The following is a 19,226-nucleotide window of genomic DNA, read 5'->3' as shown; positions in this document are numbered from 1 at the left end:
GGGGCAGCCTGTGATTTTTCTTCAGCCCCCTCGGGATTTTGCCTCGAAGAAACCCGCGATCTCACTCAACCTGCGTCCCTCATTTCTCAAGCCCAAGCTGTGATTTTTAGGCCCCCCTCTGACACTTTCTGAAGGCAGAACAGGGGCCCCACAGGACGGACCCGACAAACCAGGTCTCTGCCCCCACTCAGGTTAAAAGAATTAATCGGGGAGTTTATTGAAGTATCAAAGGCGGTTAAAAGGTGACAGATATTTACATATATATTAACGTTCAGGCTGCGGCGGGGGAACAGTCTCGGGGTGGGGGGACCTGGCCCCCCCACAGAGCCCCCTCCCCCCACCCCAGTTATATATTAATTATTATCTCTCCCATTCGTTTCCCTTCTCCCCTCCCCCGACACACACGCTAGAAAATAACCTCGAGCCAGAGACAGGGTTGGGACCCAACGGGGGGTTCTTACGGACAAAGGGGGGGGCTGGGGGGACATGAGGATCTGGAGGGAAGTCAGGGAAGTGGGGGGGCTCAGAGAGGATCGGGGAGGAGATGCCCACGCTGCAGACGCGGCCCCGCTGGTGTGGGTTGGGGTCTAGTAATACAAGGACCCCTCACCTGGCACTGGGACATGGCCCCTCTGGGTTGGGGGTGGGTTATAGGGGGACCCTCTCGCCCTGCGCAGGACACGGCCCCTCTGGGGTAGGGGTGGGTTATAGGGGGACCCCTGGCCCAGTGCAGGACACGGCCCCTCTGGGGTAGGGGTGGGTTATAGGGGGACCCCTGGCCTGGTGCAGGACACGGCCCCTCTGGGGTGGGATGGGGGCAGGTTATAGGGGGACCCCTCGCTGAGGGGGGGGGTCCCTGCTCGCCAGTAGGCCGTGACAGGGAAGCTGTTTCCCAATGTAACCCAGGGGATTCAGGGTCCGGCTTCTCCAATGCCGGGGGGGGTGCTGTGGCCCCACCTGTGAGGGGTGAGCGTTCCCCACCCCGGCAGCACCCCCAGTGCTGGGGGCATCCGAGGGGCTGGTGCACTGGCGGGCAGGAGGGTGAAATCCGGATTTGCCCCATTCGCCCCCTCTGGGCCTGGAGGTGCCCCATGGCAGGGGAGTTCCTGGGGGTGGGGCAAGAAGCCCCGGCCCCCCCAGCTCCTCTGCCCCCCCCGGCCCCATCTCAGGCTGTTGTGCTTGGTGAGGATGTCACATGACGAGGACGGACAGACACTGACAGACAGAGAGACCCTCCCCCCCCCCCCCCCCGAACAATCATGGCTTTAAAGAAAGAGTCCAACCTGCTTTTAAGGCCTACAGCAGGAATACAGGAGCCCTGGATGGAACCCAGGAGTCCGGGCTCCCAGCCCTCCCCTCCACCCCAGTAACCCCCCCCACGCCCTCCTGGAGCCGGGGATAGAACCCAGGGGTCCGGGCCCCATTGTGAAGCTGTTTACAAAAGCACCCCATGGTCTCCACCCCTTCCCCATTTCCCTGGAGACCTGCCCCCCTATCAAAGGGGCATGGCCACCCCAATTGTATCGTTGGTAAGGCCAGAATCCCCTGCTTCAGCCCCCCCACCCCACCCGACCCCCATCTGCCTGGGCAAAGGGCACCACTTGGGGTCCCTGGAGTGGGGACCTTCACACAGGGTGGGTGGGGCCACAGCCCAAGGGTGTGGTTTTACTGCATAGGGGCGGGGCTCCTTGTCAGAGGCGGGGCCTCACGGACCAGGGGCGTGGTTTTACTGCATAGGGGCGGGGCTCCTTGTCAGAGGCGGGGCCTCACAGCCCAGGGGCGTGGTTTTACTGCATAGGGGCGGGGCTCCTTGTCAGAGGCGGGGCCTCACAGCCCAGGGGCAGGGCTTGAACCCCAGGCTGCTGGCACATAGGCCTCGGTTTCAAAAATTAAACCAACCCCTCCCCCCCCAGTCCCGTGGTTCGGCCGCAGCTCGATGGGCTGGTCCAAAGTCGCCCCGGCTCCGCGCCCCCCGGCTCAGATGAAGAACTCCTCCTTGCGCTTGTGGCTGCCCCCGCCGTTGAGAAAGGCCTCGCGCACCTCGCCGTGCTCGTCCAGCCCGCTGGCCTCGTGCGTCAGGTAGGAGCCTGCCGGGGGGAGAGGTGAGGGGGGGGCGGTCCGGCCCCACTGCCCCGCCCCCTCCGGCCCCGGCCCCACCCCCAATGCCCCGCCCCTCCCCCACTGCCCCATGCCACACCCCATTCCATCCCCCTTCATCCTCCCCCTAACCCTCCCCCACTGCCCCTCCCCCTTCATCCTCCTCCCTGCCCCCCCACCTGCCCTGCCCCCCCCACGGCCCCACGCTGTGCCCCGCCCTGCACCTTTCTGCCGGACGGAGCACCACACCATGCCGATCAGGACACAGATGATGGTGAAGACCAGCAGGGCCAGGATGCCGCCCACGATGGCGTAGGGCACCGAGGTCTGGGCCTCCACAATGGCTCCGGGGTCTGGGGGTGGGAAGGAGAGGTCAGGGGGGACCAGGCCTGGACCCCCCCCACTCTGCACAGGAGATGGGAGGGGGAGTTCAGGCCCCATGGCCCCGGCTGGGGCGTCTCCTGGGTCTCTGGAACCGGCGCTGCCAAGCGACTGGTGCAGAGTCGGGTCTGGCCCTGCGGGCTCGGGGCCGCTGCCAGCGAGGGAGCCAGGCCGGCGGGCGCTGTCCGGGGGGGGCAGAACCCAGGGTTCCAGGATGGGGAAGGTGGGGGTCCCCAGCAGTGAGCCCGTCGGGGAGACGCAGGCCTGGGCTACATGGCACCATTCACTCGCCCTGTGTCGGGCTGCCCCCCTCCTGCCGGTGCTGCCCCCCACAGCTCCCCATTGCTCTGCACTGTGCCCTAGGCACATCAGGGGCACCGGCCATGCTGGTGGGGGTGCGGGTCAGGACTGAGGGGTGCTGGGGGGCCGGGATGTGAGTGAGGGGCACCAGAGGGGCAAGGGGCTGCAGGTCGGGAGTGAGGGGCGCCGGGGGGCCAGCCATTGAGGCTAGTTTGCATAATGTGTTTTCTTCACTGGTTTGACTGATTCTATTGTTATTTTCTTTGGGTTTTGTTTATACCGAATTCATCCGATGAAGTGAGCTGTAGCTCATGAAAGCTTATGCTCTAATAAATTTGTTAATCTCTAAGGTGCCACAAGTCCTCCTTTTCTTTTTGCAAATTCATCTGTTACTCATAATACTTGGCTGTAAAACAAGGAACCTCCAGGTCTGTGTCCTGTCCCCTGAGCTCCAGCGAGTCGGTAGAAGTGTTTGTAACCTTTGGCCTAGAGAAACAGCCTCGGTTCCCCTTTTGTGTTTGGGGAAGTGGAGACTGGCAGAGAGACCTGAACGCGTTTCCCACGCGTTTGGAACAGACCGGTAACCACAGGGGACACCGCCGAGCATGGTCATCATGGTTTAGGCCAAAGATAACGGTTTCGGGGATGATAATCGATATTAATGTGCATGAATATGTGTTAGCCTATAGAATAAGGGACCCCAAAGATTTAGCTGGGTGAGGATATAAGCTTTGGGCCTGGCAGTGCCAGGACCCTATAAAACCATGTCGAGGGGTCGCTCTTTCTATCTTCTGCTAAGCTATTAGCTCAGCTTTGACTATACAGCTTAGCCACTCGACCCCGATCTCTGCCAACTGGGGGAACCTGGACCATCGAATTCATCGGCTGTGCCAGAGACAAGGCTGCTCCTCTGTCTGCCCCGACCAGGTCTCCAGGGAAGGGGGTGAGTTTGCTCGTTTAAATCGCCTTTGAGAATAGAGCTGTTCCCAACAGGCCCCACAGCAGTGCGTGACTGCTTTGTGATTGCTTTATACCTTTGATTACCCTTCCATTCATTTGAATAAAGATCTTGAAATTTTGGTATTGTCCTCAGTATAAGTGTCCTGGCCACACACCCCGAGAGCCCACCCACAATGTGGAAAACTCTGTGTTCTCCCACCCTGCAGCCTGAAACAGGACAAGAACCTAAATATCTTCTGGTCAGCTCATTGGCGAGCCGTGATAAGCTAGCCCCATAAATTCAGGTCAACGGGGGGCTGTGAGTCAGGAGTGCGGGGCGCCAACGGCTGCAGGTTGGGAGTGAGGGGTGCGGGGGGCTGTGGGTCAGGAGTGAGGGGCACTGGGGCTCCTTACCGTAGACCACCAGCACATACTGGTCGGAGGCGCGGCCGTGTTTGTTGGCTGCTTGGCAGGCATAGGTGCCGTTGTCCCCCGGGTTCAGCGCTGGCAGTGTCAGCTCCGCACCCTGGATCTGCACCCGCTCGGGCAGCGAGTCGTTCGCCCGGCTCCACGTGATCTCAGTGGGGCTGTGGGGACAGACACCGGGGGGGGAGGGGGTGAGCTGGGCCAGGCCCGGCCCAGCTCACAGACCTGCGATCCGTCCCCTGGCGCCAGCGGGCAGGGCCAGCCCCATACCAGGGTGATGGGCAGCAGCACGGATCACCGGCTGATGCAGGATTCCTGACACACACACCTCCGGCACTGAGACATGCGGCCCCCCCATATCCCAGCCTCTGGGAACATCTGGCACTGTGAGCTTCCCCGCAGCAGTGCCCACATCTGGAGACTCTGGTGTGACGCTGAATGAAATATGGGGGACACTTTATGATATTATTGATACCAGTGTCAGAACATTGCAATGACTGGTGCCAGATCTGCTGTGTGAGGTGTCTGACAATGATATGATTTGCGAAGTGTGACAATCTGGTTTCTATGTTTGTATCACCTTTGTAGTGTGAGTTATAGATACACAGGATATAGCTGTATTTCCAAACTTGTGCTGTGTTTCTGGGCGACACATCAGCACTGCCCAGCCTGTTCCATGGCCCATCAAGGGTCATCAGCTGCACAATGAACCCATTGAAAGGAGCCGGGGATACACGTGACGGGTCAGCAAGGCACGTCCGGTGGACAGGCTTTTCCATGCCATGTGCTGGGCAGCTTGTGTTTGGGACACAGGAAGTGCCAGCCACGCGGGAAAAGGAATATAAATGGGGCCCTCCCAACTTCATGGTCCACTTTGCTCAATTTCACGGTCATTGGATTTTAAAAATCATAAATGTCATGATTTCAACTACTGAAAGTTCACGGCGTTGTACTTGTTGGGGTCCTGACCCAAAAAGGAGTTGGAGGGGGCACGCAAGGTTATTGTAGGGGGTGGGTGCAGTGCTGCCACCCTTACTTCTGCGTGGCTGCTGGTGGGGCGCTGCCTCCAGAGCGGGGCGCCCGGCCACCAGCCACCACTGTCTGGCCACCAGGCACGGCTCTCCAGCTGCCCAGCTCTGAAGGCAGCACAGAAGTAAGGGTGGCAATACTGCGACCCCCCTAAAATAACCTTTGGACCCCCCTGCAACTCCCTTTCGGGTCAGGACCCCCAATTCGAGAAACGCTGGCCTCCCCCGAGATATCTGTATCATATAGGGTGAAAGCCCACAGGAGACCAGATTTCATGATACGTGGCCCTGGATTTGGTAGGGCCCTAAATATAAAGGGCAGCTGCATCTTCTCCATCTTGTCGTCAGTCCCGCGTCTTACCGGAGCAACTTCTCTACAAAGGGAGCTCTGAGCAGAGGACTCAACGAGCCCTCCCAGCTGTGTGTGGTTGTGTTCCAGAGGGACCTGCAAGCCAGCAAACTCACCACTACTGCTGGGATCCTGATCTCGGGACTCTGAAGTGTCTGTAGGTATCTGGTTGCTTTATCATTTGACAACTGTCTCCCTGTTCTTTCTCCTGTAACGGGGTCTCAAACGTCATCGCACCGCGAGCCCCTTCTGACAACGAAAATTACTAAGGACCCCGGGACCCGCCTGAGCCCCACTGCCCTGGGCTGAAGCCCTCCGACTTCACCTTGGGGCCCAGGCCCTGACCTTGGCATTTCCAGGGAGAGCTGCCCCAGGCACCTCAGGTCACACCTGGTGCTGCAAACTTCCCCCCAGCAGTGCCCCCAGATGAGACCCTGGCGCTGCGAGCTTCCCTGCAGCAGTGCCCCGGGACACACAGCTCGTGGCCCCCTGCGGGTCACTCACAGCGGGTTGCCGTTGACGACGCAGGTGAGGAGCAGGGTGTCACCCTCACGCAGCACGGCCTGGCTGGGCTGGATCCGCGCCGTGGGCGAGTCTGCGGGGAGAAGACAAGGGCAGCTGCATGGGGAGCCCGGCAGCTGGGCAACCTGACAACCCAGCAACCCCACAACACGACAACCCAACCCCCCCCCCTAAAAACAGCCCAGCCTACCCTAGCCACACAACTCCACCACACGCCCAGTGCGCCCCCCAGCATGACATCACAACACAACAACCTCACAACCCAGCAACACCCCCATCCCCCCGCCAGCAACCCAAACACCACAACCCCGTGACCCCCAGCATCACAACAACCCGACACCACCGCAATACGACACTCCCCCAAAACAGCACAGCTCACTCCATCCGCACAACCCCTGCACACGCCCAGCGCGCCCCCCAGCATGACACCACAACACGACAACTCACCGCCTCTGCCATCAGCCCCTGAACTCCCTCAGCAACATGACAGCCTATGACCCTCCGACAACCCACACAAAACAACAACACGCTGCCCCTGCAACACCCAACACACACAGGACAACACAACATGGCTCCAGCTTCTCACAACTCAGCCCCAGCCCCCCCCACACCCCGTGCACCCAAAACCACCCCACAACTTGTCCCTCTGCACATTCACAACCCAAAGCAGCCCACAGCCACACACCGCCCCCGACCCACCGCCACAGCTCCCACCCCAACCCTACACATGACTGTAACATGAGGAATGTGCCACCCAGGGCAGCCCCATCTCCAGGCACTCCCTGCCCTCCACCCCTCTCCCCCCTCCTTCCCTTTACCCCCTCGCCCCAACTCCCCTCACCTCACCCCCCATTCTCCTTACCCCCACCCCCATCTGCGCCCTGCCCCCCACCCGGCCCCCCGTTTCTCCCCCCACACTTACACTGCACGTCTAGCACGTACTGCGTCTGCTTCCGCTGCCCGCGCAGGGCGGGGTGCGTGGCCTCGCACGTCACGATGGTGCCGTGGTCCCGGCGCTCGACCCGCAGCCGCACCGACGTGCTGACCCGGAAAACCTTCCCCAGCTGCTCCCGGCTGCTGAGTCCTGCCACGGCGCGCCCAGGGGTGAGCAACTCAGGGGGACCCCAGCTGGCCCCCAGCCCCCCAGCCAGCCCCCCACACTGCAGGGGACAGCCCTGCCCCACCCCCAAGCCCCTGAGCCAGCCTCCTCCTCCCGGAGGGGACAGGCCCCCTGCCCCATTCCCCGGCCCCCCCAGCCGGCCCACACCCCCTAGGGGGGATAGGCCCCTTGCCCCCCTCACCTCGCAGCTCCCGCCGGTCCCGGTACCAGCGCAGGGTGGCCGCGGGACGCGACCGGGGCACAACGCACGTCAGCTCGACCTCCCCGCCCTCCACCGCCTGCTCCTTCACCTCCACCGTGGGGTTCTCGGGGGCCACTACAGAGACACGGGGGGTCACTGGGGCTGGGCCCTCGCCCCTTCCCAGAATCCCCCAGGGCTGCCACCCCCCACATGTCCCATCCCAGAATCCCCCCCAGGGCAGCCACCCCCCTATCCCTTCCCAGAATCCCCCAGGGCAGCCGCTCCCCATCACTTCCCAGAGGCCCTTGGGGCAGCCACTTCTTGTCCCTTCGCATAGCACCCCCCTTCCCCCTGGGACAGCCACCCCCGATCCCTTCCCATAATTCCCAGGGCAGCCGCTTCCCCATCCCTACCTAGAATCTCCCAGGGCAGCCGGTCCCTGTCCTTTTAAACAGCCCCCCAGGGGCTGATAGCCACACCCCCTCCCCGTCCCAGCCCCCCAGACCCCGCAGCCACCCACCCCTCCCATTTCAAACCCCGGGGCCCCCAGCTACACCCCCTCCCCATCCCAGCCCCCCCGACCCCACAGCCGCCCACCCCGCCCGGCCCAGCCCTGGCCCCGCGCACCCAGCACGGTGAGCGAGGCGATCTGGTGGTGCGTGTCTTCGGTGTACAGCTGGCAGAAATAGCCGCCCTCGTCCTCCAGCCGGACGTCGGAGAGCAGGATCCGCACCTGCTTCTGGGTGAACTCCACCAGCTGGAACCGCTCGTCCTTCAGGGCTGGGGAGACAGGGATGGGCTCAGCAGCTGCCCCCAGACCCCCCACTTCCCCCCCGGCCGGTGACCCCTTACCTTGCGTGCATGGCCCCCCCACCCGGCAACCCCTTACCTGCATGCCTGGCCCCCTGCCCGCCCCCTGCCTTACCCCGTGTTCCCCACCCCACCCCGTCCGGCGGCCCCTTACCCCGCGTGCCGTTAAAGAAGAGCGTCTGCCGGGCTGGGTTCTGGATCACCACGATGGAGCTGTCGTACCGGTGCAGCCGGCAGTTGATCTCGGCCACGCCGCCCTCCACCACCGTCATGTTCTCTGTCTGCACCTCCTGCGCCAGGGCTGGGTGGGCGAGAGCGGGGGTCAGGGAGAGACCTGGGGGGAGCCACGCTGCCACGCGGACACTCCCACACCCCTCCACGGACCCCTATGGCACTGAGGGACCTCATCAAACCCGCCAGCGTCACAACGACCTCGACGCGCGGGAGAACTGGGCCCAAACCAACTCCCTGAGGACACGTGCCAAACCCAGCCCGGGGTCAGGGAACGGGAGCTGACTGACCGGGCGCCCGCGGTGCCAGGCCGCCGGAGCAAGGCTGAGACCGGCAGAGGGGGGCGAGACACAGGAGGTTGCTGCCCCCACTCTGCTCAGCACTGGCAAGGCCCCAGACGGACTCCTGGGTCCAGTTCATGGGGGGGGTCGCGCTTTCGGGAGGAGGGGGACAGCCCTGGAGAGTGTCCCCAGAAAGCAACAGAAGTGCTCAGAGCCGACCGAGGAGCAAAGGGGAAATCCCGGGGCACACCTGGCCGAGCGGGCGGCTGACTGGTCCACCAAGGCCGGGGGCCATTCTCGTGAGGCCGGGGATCACGGCAGGACAAGCCAGGCAGGGCGTTAGCAAAAACCCTCCCGCTCCCGGGGCGTTGAGCCCGGTGCAGGCTCTGTGAGACCCCGGCACTGCAGGGTTTAGGGACAAACCCCTGCCTGGCTGGTCCAGGTTGACCCGGTCCCGCCCGACGCGGTGATGACCGTACGGGGTGTGTGGAGTGGAACAGACGGGCCCGGGCCCTCTGCCCTCCTGAGCCGCCCCCTGGCACCGGCGCTGCACCAACGTTAGCTGGTGAACGGCCCGGGAGGGACACGCTGCAGGTAGCGCCGGGGGAACCGATCCTGGGGCCGGCCTGGGACCGGGGAGGGGGGTGGCATCTCCGCCATACAGGGGGCACCATCGTGTGCCCCCCCACCCCACTGTGCAGGCCTCCTGGTTTGCAATGACCCCAGCCCCTGGGGAGAGGATCCCCCCCACAGCCCCCACCCAGACCCAGGGCCGCCAGCTCCCCACCTCCGAGATTTTGCAGTGATTGGTTACATGTGGCACGGAAGTAGGGGGCGTGGCTTGTTGGAACAGGGGCGTGTCCTATACGGATAAGGTGGGGCTAAAACATCCTTGATTCCCGATTGGCCCATAAAGAGCCCAGGGCCAGTTCATGCTGCTATTTCCGCCGCTTTCCCAGCCCACAAAAGAGGCCGATGGCAACGGTCATGTGACCTTTGACCCCTGCCATGAGGCCACTTCCTGTCTTTGGCCCAACCCCTCTCCCGGTGCGTACCCAGGAAGCCATGCCTCGTGTCACTTCCTGCTTCACTCCCACCCGTGCCTGTGCGTTATGCAGTGTAAATTACAATGGCCGACACCTCTCACACCACCTCTCGCATCCGCCAAAATGGCCGTCCTCTCGCTGGGCAACGTCGATCCAAATGGCCGCCCTTCCCTCAACGCGACGTCCGTCAACCCAACAGCCGCCCTACCCTCAATGTGATGTCAACCAAAATGGCCACCCTGTCTCTTCAGCATCAATCAAAATGGCCACACTACCCTTTGGACAATGTAGACCCAAATGGCCGCCTTTCTGTCAACGCGACGTTGACCCAAATGGCCACCCTGTCTCTTCAGCGTCAACACAAATGGTCGTTTTCTCTCTCCAAGTGATGTCAACAAACATCACAATGTAAAAAAACACGGCGGCCCTATCATGCTCTCCGCCCGCGAGACACAAATGGCTTCCTCGTCCTTGTGAAACAGAAACAAACATGGCCGCCCCTCCGTGGCTGCCCTCTTTCTCCATCCGTGCAAACACGGCTGCCCCTCTGGGACGGACAGAAAGATGTCTGCTCTTCACTTGCTCCAACAAACATGGCCATCCAAGGGCCATGTCAACAGAAACGGCTGCCATCTTGCTATAGTCACCTAGCAACAAACATGGCCTCCCCTTAGCGACACAGACACTTGGCAACACAGACAAACATGGCTGCTCCTTGGCAACTCGGACCAACATGGCTGCCGATATTGGGGCTGCAGGTGGGGAGCACGGGGCATGGGTTGAGCTGGGGGGCTGCGGGTGGGGAGCGGGGGGTGTGGGCTGAGCTGGGGGGCGGCGGGGGGCACTGCGGGTTGAGTTGGGGGGCTGTGGATGGGGCTGTGGGTTGAGTTGGGGGGCTGTGGGTGGGGGGCGCGGTTTGAGCTGCAGGGGCTGCGGGTGGGGGGTGCGGTTTGAGCTGGGGGACTGTGGGTGGGGGGTGCAGGTTGAGCTGGGGGGTTGCGGGGGGCTGCAGGTGGAGTGCGGGGGGCGCGGGTTCAGCTGGGGGGCTGCGGGTTGAGTTGGGGGCTGTGGGTGGGGAGCGGGGGGTGCGGGTTGAGCTGGGGGCTGCGGGGGGGCTGTGGGTGGGGAGCGGGGGCGCTGCGGGTTGAGTTGGGGGCTGTGGGTGGGGAGCGGGTGGCGCTGCGGGTTGCGTTGGGGGCTGTGGGTGGGGGGCGCGGGTTGAGCTGGGGGGCTGTGGGGGGGCTGTGGGTGGGGAGCGGGGGGCACGGGTTGAGCTGGGGGGCTGCGGGTGAGGAGCAGGGGCACTGCGGGTTGATTTGGGGCTGTGGGTGGGGAGCGCTGCGGGTTGAGCTGGGGGGCTGCGGGTGGGGAGCGGGGGGCGCTGCGGGTTGCGTTGGGGGCTGTGGGTGGGGGGCGCGGGTTGAGCTGGGGGGCTGTGGGAGGGGGGCTGTGGGTTGTGCAGCCCCTTTAAGTCCCTTGAGGTTTTGTCTCCTCGTCCTTTGATATCATAATGGGTTGTCATGGGAACGGCTCTGATCAGCTGGTGCTGTCAGTGGGGGATTGAGCTGGGGGGGGTCGATAGCCAGGTGGGGGGGCCTGGGCAAAAGGCCGGGGGAGGGGGTGGTAATGGCAGCTGGGGGGATGGGAGAGAACCCCCCAAATAACCTCACCCCATGGTCCTAGACCCCCCCTCACAGATCCCCACCAGACTGCAACGCCCCCCCCAGTGGCGGCATCAGTGAAGAATTGTGGGTAATCCCCAGGCTGATGAGGGGCCCTGGGCTGCAGCCCCCATGGCTGGGATCCCCCACCCCACGCTCCATTCAGCTCCAGCTAATCAGGCGTTGCCATGGCAGCCAGCCACCAAGATTTGCATATCCGAGTCCTTAAATATTTGGCTGAGAGGCGGAGATTGGGGAGGGGGCTGGAGATTGGGGGGTGCAGAGAACTGGGGCCTGGGACCCACATGGCCCCTCCCCCCAGGTTAACACCCCTCGACGGAGGCCAAGCCTGGCACTGGGAGGCAGTGGGGTGGCCTGGGGGGTAACTGGAGGAGCCAGGCACTGGGGGGAAGTGGGGGGTAACTGGAGGGGCCAGGCACAGGAGTGGCTCGCCGGGGCAGTGGGGTGAGGGGTAATTGGAGGGGCCTGGCACTGGGGGGAAGTGGGGGGTAACTGGAGGGGCCAGGCATAGGAGTGGCTCGCCAGGGGCAGTGGGGTGAGGGGTAACTGGAGGGGCCTGGCACTGGGGTGGCTCGTGGGCACAGCGGGCAGGTGAAGACGGGCCAGCGAAGGGGCCGGAGCAGAGAAGAAAGGGGGCAGAAGCCATGGAGGACGGGAACGAGCTGGGAGAAATGTCAGGAAGGGGACAGGTGGGGAGGATACAGGGGGCAGGAGGGGGTACAGGGGGGCAGGACAGGGGGTAATGGGGGGGCAGGAAGGGCTGAATGGACAAATCGTCGCTGGTTCCATCCAGTCGCTCCCGCGCTCCAGCCAGGGGTCCCTCCTGGGGCCAGAGCCGAGGGGCAGCAGATGGGAAGGAAGTGGGGGAGGCGGGGGGACTGTGGCGGGGGTCAGGGCAGGCACAGGAGGCAGAGCCCCCAGGCAGCCAGCAGCAAAGGGAAACCATGACCCGGGGGGGTCGGAAGAGCTGGACCCAGAGGAATGAAGGCGACGCACAACGCAGGGAGCCTGGGGTTGCAGCCCCCCAACGAGCGTCCCCCCCCCAGGCCTGGGGGTGCCCCATACAGCTCCCGCCCCGCTCCTGGGCTCTGACCAGAGGGACGCAGAGAGCCTGGAAAAGCCAAGGGGAAGGCCCCAGGCCCCCCCCACAGCCTGCCGTCCCCCCCCCCCCCCCGCCACCAGGGACTTATTGATATTCCAGCCACCACCACCTGCATGTCCCACTGAACCGACCCGGGGCCTTTCCCCTCTGGGGCGCTGGCCCCGATCCGGCCCGGGGGGGCACTGGCTGGCTCAGGGGCCAGGGAATGGGACTCGGGGCAGGACGGGGCCTGTGCAAACACCAGCTGTTACTGGGGGGGTGGGGAGGCCGCAACCAGGACTCCTGGGTTCTCTCCCGGCTCTGGGAGGGGAGCAAGGCCCGGTGGTCAGAGCAGGGTACCCCTGGGGCCGTAGTTCACACCCCTTCTCCCCACGGCAGCCCTCGCAGCCAACACCGCCCCCCGTCCCCCCAGCGCCCCCTGCTGGGGGCGACCGGGCCAGCAGAGTTGGGGGCCCCCCGTGCCCCCATGCAGCTGTGTCCTCACCATCCCAGCTATGCCAGCCAGGGTTGCCGTGGCAACACCCCCATCGCCCGTTGCTAAGCACCAAGACTGTAGGACTCCCTGGTGTGCGGAGGGGGGCGGTTTATTGCTGTGTCAGCTTGTTCCCCAGGCCCCCCCCACCTCCGGCAGGGTTTCCACGGCGACGGCGGTTCAGCCAGCTGTGACTGTCAAGGTCACTCACACCACCAAGGTCACCACTCCCGTGCCCCCCCCCAGCCCTGCCGGTGCCCCTCGCTCCCGACCCGCAGCCCCCCCCCAGCCCTGCTGGTGCCCCTCGCTCCCGACCCGCAGCCCCCCCCCGGCCCTGCCGGTGCCCCTCGCTCCTGACCCGCAGCCCCCCCCCGGCCCTGCCGGTGCCCCTCGCTCCCGACCCGCAGCCCCCTGCTAGCCCAGTCCTGGCCTCCTCCATGCCCTAAGTTAACTCTGTGCTGCTGGCCCAGCCACCCAGCACTGGATTCCTGGCATATTTTGGGCCGTACCCCCCTCTGCCAGTGCCAACAATGGGGCCCATTTTTCTGCCAGCTCAAGCCCCCTTCCCCACAAGGAGAGAGAGGAACTGCCCGGGTTCCCAGCCCCCCTTCCCCTGGGTGGGAGAGGATCAGTTCAGCCCTCGTGACCCAGGGGGGCGAACTCTCCCGGGGCCAGTGAAACCCCCCACTCCAGAGCTGCCCTTCGGTCTGCAGCTCCCATCCACCTCCAGCCACTGCCCAGCACTGCCCCCACCTGGGTGGGGAAACTGAGGCACATGGCACTAAGATCATGGAGTGAGGCAATAACAGGAATAGAACCCAGGAGTCCTGGCTCCCAGCGCCCCTACTCTGATGCATCATAGATCAGGGTTGGAAGAGACTCAGGAGGTTCTAGTCCAACCCCCTGCTCCAAGCAGGACCAACCCCAACTAAATCATCCCAGCCGGGGCTTTGTCAAGCCGGGCCTTAAAAACCTCTAAGGATGGAGATTCCTCCCCCTCCCTCGGTGACCCATTCCAGGCTTCAGCACCCTCCCCGTGAAATAGTGTTTCCTGATCCCACTGCAACTGGAGACCTTTGCTCCTTGTTCTGTCAGCCGCCACTCCCCTCCCAGGGCTGGGGAGAGAACCCAGGAGTCCTGGCTCCCAGCCCCCTCTGCTCTAACCCATCAGCCCCCACTCCTCTCCCAGAGCTGGGGAGAGAACCCAGGAGTCCTGGCTCCCAGTCCCCCGCTCTATGCCAGCGCCAAGGCCATTCCAGCTCTGGCAGCAGGTCCAGGCTGTTGGACCCCATCCAGCCCTGGTGCCCCAGCAACCCCTGGGGGGAGGGGAAACTAGGACCAGCCACCCCCCAGGGGCCCATATAGAGGCCTGGGGCCCAGGGATGTCAGGCCACCCCCTTCAGGGGCAGATTCCTTGCAGGACAGCAGAGGGGGGGATGCTGGCACCCCCCATGGGTGCAGCCCTGACCCACACATTCCTGCCAAGCCAGGAGCACCCGCCACTGCCCACTGAACCGCCAAGATGGGAATGGACAAAGGGCCTTTGTTCCACTGCCAGCGAGCTCCCAGCATCCCACCCCCACCCCGGATGCCTGGGTCCCTTGGTCTGGATCAGGCTGCTGCATCCCCATCAGACCCCTCCGTCCCCAGGACACCCAGGTCCCTAACTCCAGTTGAGGCTGCCCCATGCACACACATGGGCCAAAGCAGCCAAGTAAAACAAGGGGGGACTCCCCCCACCCCACCTCACCTCTGCCAGTGCCCCTCAGTCCAGACCCACAGCCCCCTGCTAGCTCTGGAAGGGGAGTGGGGTCTAGTGGGTCAGACCAGTGTGGGGCTTGGAGCAGGACTTCTCTCCCCAGCTCTGGGAGGTGGGGGGCTAATGGTTAGAGCAAAGGGGGTTGGGAGCCAGGGCTCCTGGGTTCTCTCCCTGCATCTGGGAGGTGGGGGGGCTAGTGGTTAGAGCAAGGGGGTTGGGAGTTCAGGGAATGAACTCCCCGAGTGGGCTAGTGGGGGGGCCGGTTGCCATAGCAAGGGGATGGGCAGAGGAAGGGCTAGTGCCTGGGGGAGCTGGCGCCATTGGGTGACAATGGCCTTTTCTCCACTGCCTGGCGGGGAGAGAGCCGCCTGTCAGCCCCGCGGCCTACACGGGCCATCTCCTCCTGGCACAGCCCCCGGGGACACACCACTGGGGGGATGGAAACTGAGGCACGGACCGGTCCAGGTGACCCCCCAGGAGAGAACCCAGGAGTCCTGGCTCCCAGCTCCGCCTGCTCTAAGCAACTAGCTCCCTGTCATACCAGGAGTTCGGTGTTTTATACAGAGACTATATTCCCCCTGCATCCCCTTCAAAACAGCCTCCCCCCCGACCCTACAGGGGCAGCATCCCAGGGCCGGGCGAGGGGGTCTCTGTATAACCAGCCCCCGCATCCCAGAGGGGCTACATCCTGCGCCGTGCAAGGAGTCTCTGCATAACCAGCCCCCCCACCCCAGAGGGGCTGCGTCCCAGCTCCCCGAAGATGGCAGATGTGTTCAGAGCTCGCTGGACCTGGCCCCCGGGCGCTGGCAGGCCGAGCGAGCATCTCTTCAGGCCGGGTTCCCCGCTGCGTGCCAGCGGGGAAAGGCTGCCAGGGTGGGGGCAGCAGGGCTCCCAAGGGTGGGGGAGCTGGCACCATGGGGCAGCACAGGTGTGGGGGTGGCACGTGTCAGCCGGGCACTGGCCCAGAGGCGATTTCATTACAAGAGATAATTGGGACGAGCTGGCCCCGCGCGCCAGGAGCTGCCAGTGGGCACGGCTCCCGCTGAGCATCACAGAGAGCCCCACACGCCCCGGAGCCAGCACCCTGCCCCCCAGGGCGAGCACCCCCCAGAGCCAGCGCCCCAACCCCCACAGCGTGCTGCCCCCCACAGCCCCCACCCCCCTCCTGCTGGAAGCTTTCCCCGGAGCCAGCACCCTGCCCCCCACAGCACACTGCCTCCACAGCCCCCACCCCACCTCCTGCTGGGAGCCCCCTCGGAGCCAGCACCCTGCCCCCCAGAGCCAGCAACCTTCCCCCCACAGCCCCCACACTCCGCCCCCCCACAACATCCCCTGCTGGGATGGTTAGAACTGGGGGGGGCTGGACCCAGGACTCCCGGGTTCTCTCCCCGGCCCTAGGAGGGAGTGGGAGCGAGTGGCCAGAGCGGGGACTCGGGTTCCTTCTCTGCCACTGACTAGCTGTGTGACATGGGCCCTCCCCGGGTGGGAAGCCCTTTGAGGGCAGGGCCCATCTCTCACTGTGGGTCTGGGCATCCGGCTGTCCCCAAGATCAGCAGCACCTGCCAGCCCTACCAGAACCCCCCAGTGCTGGGGCAGGAACCCCACCGGGCTCCAGCTCCCCCCCCTCGGCTCACAGGGCTGGGACACGGGGGGAGGGTGACACCCAGGGGCCGACAGCTGGTCCCAGGGGTCAGCGTCAAGGCTGGCTCCTTGGGCCCAGCAGCCAGGCCTGGGGCCGGGGGACCCAGGCCTGCAGAGACCCCCGCACACCTCCAGCCCCTGGAGCCCAGGCCCTGCACCAGATACCCCATGCGGATCGAAGCAGGGATCCCAGCACCCCAAACCCTGCCCAGCGCTGCACAGGGGAGATGCACCTTGTGCTGTGGGCCGTCCCCGTCCCCCCCGCTAACCCCAAACGGACGCCTGGCTCGGCAAGATAAGCACGCCCCCCCCCACTGTGTCGCAGACCACCTGCTCCTCACATCTCCACATGCTGCTGGGGGAGGCTGCGTCTTTCAAACGCCCTTCTGGACCCCGAGGATCCCCCCCCATGTGGCTGCAAACATGTCCCCCCCCAATCTGGTATCTTGCAAACCTCCCAAGGGAGTGGGGGGTTCTCCTCTGAGCCCAGCCCCCCACACCGCAGGGCTGACCCTGGAGCAGCTTCCCCCCAATTTTCCCCTCCCAAAGCAAACCCGGATGCTCGGAAATTCACGGCCTCTCAGGAGCAATTTATGGCTTCAAATAATCAGAGTGTCCCACACAAGTGGGGGGGGGCAGGGATCAGAGCCCCCCACAGCCCAGCTGGGGCTTCCAGCTCCAGCTGACACAATCCGTGGGAGGGAGGTGTCAGAATGTCTTGGGGGAGCTGGACCAGGACACCTGGGTCCCACTTCCCCCCAGTTCAGCCCCAAAACCCTGCTAGGGGACAGGAAGAAGGCAAAGATGATCCCCATAATCACTAACCCCCCCCCCACCTGCAGCTTGAGTTCCCCCCCCCACGATGCTCCATCCTGGAGCCGCCCCACAGCTGCAATGGGGCGGGGGGGGCAGGGAACAATCTGCCATGCGAGGGATACCTGCTGGGAGCCCCCTCAGCACCGGGACCGTGGCTGCAGAGGGCTGGGCCAGGCCTAGGCCAGAGGGCACAGAAATGCTACCACGGGCCAGGGAAGCTGGGCAAAGAGCCAGGTTAAAGCCGGAGCTGGTACCCACAGCCGGGGGGGCTGGGCCCTGCCAGGAGACGCGGCTGGTGCCCTGCGCTGGGCCGGGAGAACAAAGGCTGGAAATCTGCAGCCAGCGGGATTCAGGGGGGAGGGGGGAGAAACGCCATTTTCCTCCCGCTTTTTCTTTTCAGCGTCCCCGTTAATCGTGTATGAAAATAACCCAATGCCCAACGCTTGGGCTGCCCGGCTCCCCAACCCTGACCCTGGCTCCCTGACCCTGGCTCCGGGCCGCGGCAGGATCCAGGGACAAATCGCTCGGCCGTTTCCGTGCCCATGGAGCCAGGCTGGGACAGAGGCAGGAGCAGAACAGGGCAGAGGAAGAAAGGGGGAGCAGGGGGGTGGGGATGGATGCGGCAGCTGGTCGGGACCCAACTCCCACCAGCAAGCCAGGCACAAGCAGATCGGGAATGGACGGTCTGGGCGCAGAAATACAAGGGACGGGCCGAGGCCGGAGCAGCGAGGGGAGATGCCAGACTGAAGTGGGGTGCACAGACATGCCAAAAATAGGTGTTCATGGGGATGTGATACACGAGGTGCATGGGAAGATGTTGGAATGAAGTGGGGTGCACAGGGATGCGATGCAATGCAGGGGTGCATGGGGAGATGTTGGAATGAAGTGGGGTGCTCAGGGATGCAAGGCAGGGGGTGCATGGGGGGATGCTGGAATGAAGTGGGGTGCACAGGGATGCAAGGCAGGGGATACATGGGAGACAGTCAGGAAGTGGGGTGCCCAGGAAGGATGCTGGCAGGGTTGCTATGGGCTCTGAATGCTAAGCTGGCAAGAGGCAGGCCTAGGAGGGTGGGGGGCGAGTAAGACAGGGCTCCCAGCCCAGGCGAGGGGGGGTCTAATCCCACAAACCTGCCTCATGCGGGGGGGGGGGCACGAAGGATCATTTGAAGGCGGGGGGGAATCTAACAAAGCCCAGAGGTGGCACCGCTGCAGAATGGCAGGCGGGGGGGGCATTGTTCCCCCCACCCCAGCCCTACGTCGCAACAGCTGCAAACGTTACAGGGGCCCGCACATTGCAGAACTGGGGGGGGGGGGTTGAGCCAAGAGCCCCCCTCAAAAAACGCGGCTGCTTGGGGGCCCCCCACTGCCCATCACGCACTGCTGCAAAGGGACCCGCCCCCCCCGGGAGCGGGCTAGGGGGCCGGAGAGCCGCGCATCTGGCATGGCCAATGGAGGAGGGCTGCGCCCCACTGCCCAGCCCCACAGCCCCCCGCGCCCTCCCCCCCGGGTCGCCCCCCTACCTCGCCCGGCTGCCCAGAGCAGCCCCAGCGCCGCCAGCATCGCCCGGTCCCGGTCCCGGTCCCGGCCCCGGCCCCACCGCGCCGGCCCCATCGCACCCGCTGCGCGCCCGGCCCGGCTGCACCTGCACTGGGGCTGCTCCAGCCGTAATGTATGCTAATGAGATGCGAGGGGCCGGGCCAATGGCAGCCGGGCGGGGCCCTGGCGAGCGGGGGCAGCGTGTTTACAAGTCCCATGCGGGAGTGGGGCGGGCGGAATTTAAAGGGACAGGACGGCCCCCCCCACCCCGCCCCACTACCCCCTCCCCTCCCCCAGCACCACGACAGCAGATGCAACGGGCAGGATTGGCGGGCAGGCCCCCCCCACTGCTGGACTGGGGGGCTGTTCTGCCCCCAGGTAAAGGCCCCCAGGGGAAAGCGAAAGGGGCTCGTCAAAGCCAGAGCAGGGGGCGGGATCCGCTTTCGGGGGACCCAGGGGCTTCTCCAGACAAGGGAGGAGGGGAGGGTCATTGGCACGAGTATGTAA

At 64.6% G+C, this 19,226-nt stretch overlaps 1 protein-coding gene and 1 long non-coding RNA gene across 2 annotated transcripts; both read right to left on the bottom strand.

Moving 5' to 3' along the window:
• Positions 1 to 190: 190 nt before the first annotated feature.
• LOC122457353 lies at positions 191 to 1,565 on the bottom strand. Its single transcript, XR_006276859.1, has 2 exons — positions 835 to 1,565; positions 191 to 780 (listed from the first exon to the last, which is right to left on the bottom strand). It is a non-coding gene; the product is annotated as an uncharacterized LOC122457353 (long non-coding RNA).
• Positions 1,566 to 1,573: 8 nt separating this feature from the next.
• CADM4 (cell adhesion molecule 4) lies at positions 1,574 to 18,841 on the bottom strand. The gene is made up of 9 exons (XM_038382881.2): positions 18,704 to 18,841; positions 8,308 to 8,454; positions 7,971 to 8,123; positions 7,344 to 7,478; positions 6,965 to 7,126; positions 6,025 to 6,115; positions 4,132 to 4,304; positions 2,322 to 2,450; positions 1,574 to 2,087 (listed from the first exon to the last, which is right to left on the bottom strand). The coding sequence occupies exons 1-9, from the start codon at positions 18,792 to 18,794 to the stop codon at positions 1,978 to 1,980; spliced, it is 1,191 nt and encodes a 396-aa protein (XP_038238809.1). The 5' UTR covers positions 18,795 to 18,841; the 3' UTR covers positions 1,574 to 1,977.
• Between the last annotated feature and the right edge of the window lie 385 nt (positions 18,842 to 19,226).

Source organism: Dermochelys coriacea, chromosome 24, assembly GCF_009764565.3.
Source record: "Dermochelys coriacea isolate rDerCor1 chromosome 24, rDerCor1.pri.v4, whole genome shotgun sequence".
Classification (NCBI taxonomy): domain Eukaryota; kingdom Metazoa; phylum Chordata; order Testudines; family Dermochelyidae; genus Dermochelys; species Dermochelys coriacea.
The sequence above is the reverse complement of the archived record's forward strand: the minus strand, read 5'-3'. Positions and strand labels throughout refer to the sequence as shown.

Bases quoted from the DNA above. Each gene is read 5' to 3' on its own strand.
- CADM4 (XM_038382881.2), bottom strand. From the start codon at position 18,794: ATGGGGCCGGCGCGGTGGGGCCGGGGCCGGGACCGGGACCGGGACCGG. The intron at 4,305-6,024 runs GTGAGTGACCCG...CTGTCCCCACAG, and splicing joins GTCGTCAACGGCAACCCGCT to CCCCACTGAGATCACGTGGA. The intron at 2,088-2,321 runs GTGCAGGGCGGG...TCCCCCCGGCAG, and splicing joins GTGCTCCGTCCGGCAGAAAG to GCTCCTACCTGACGCACGAG.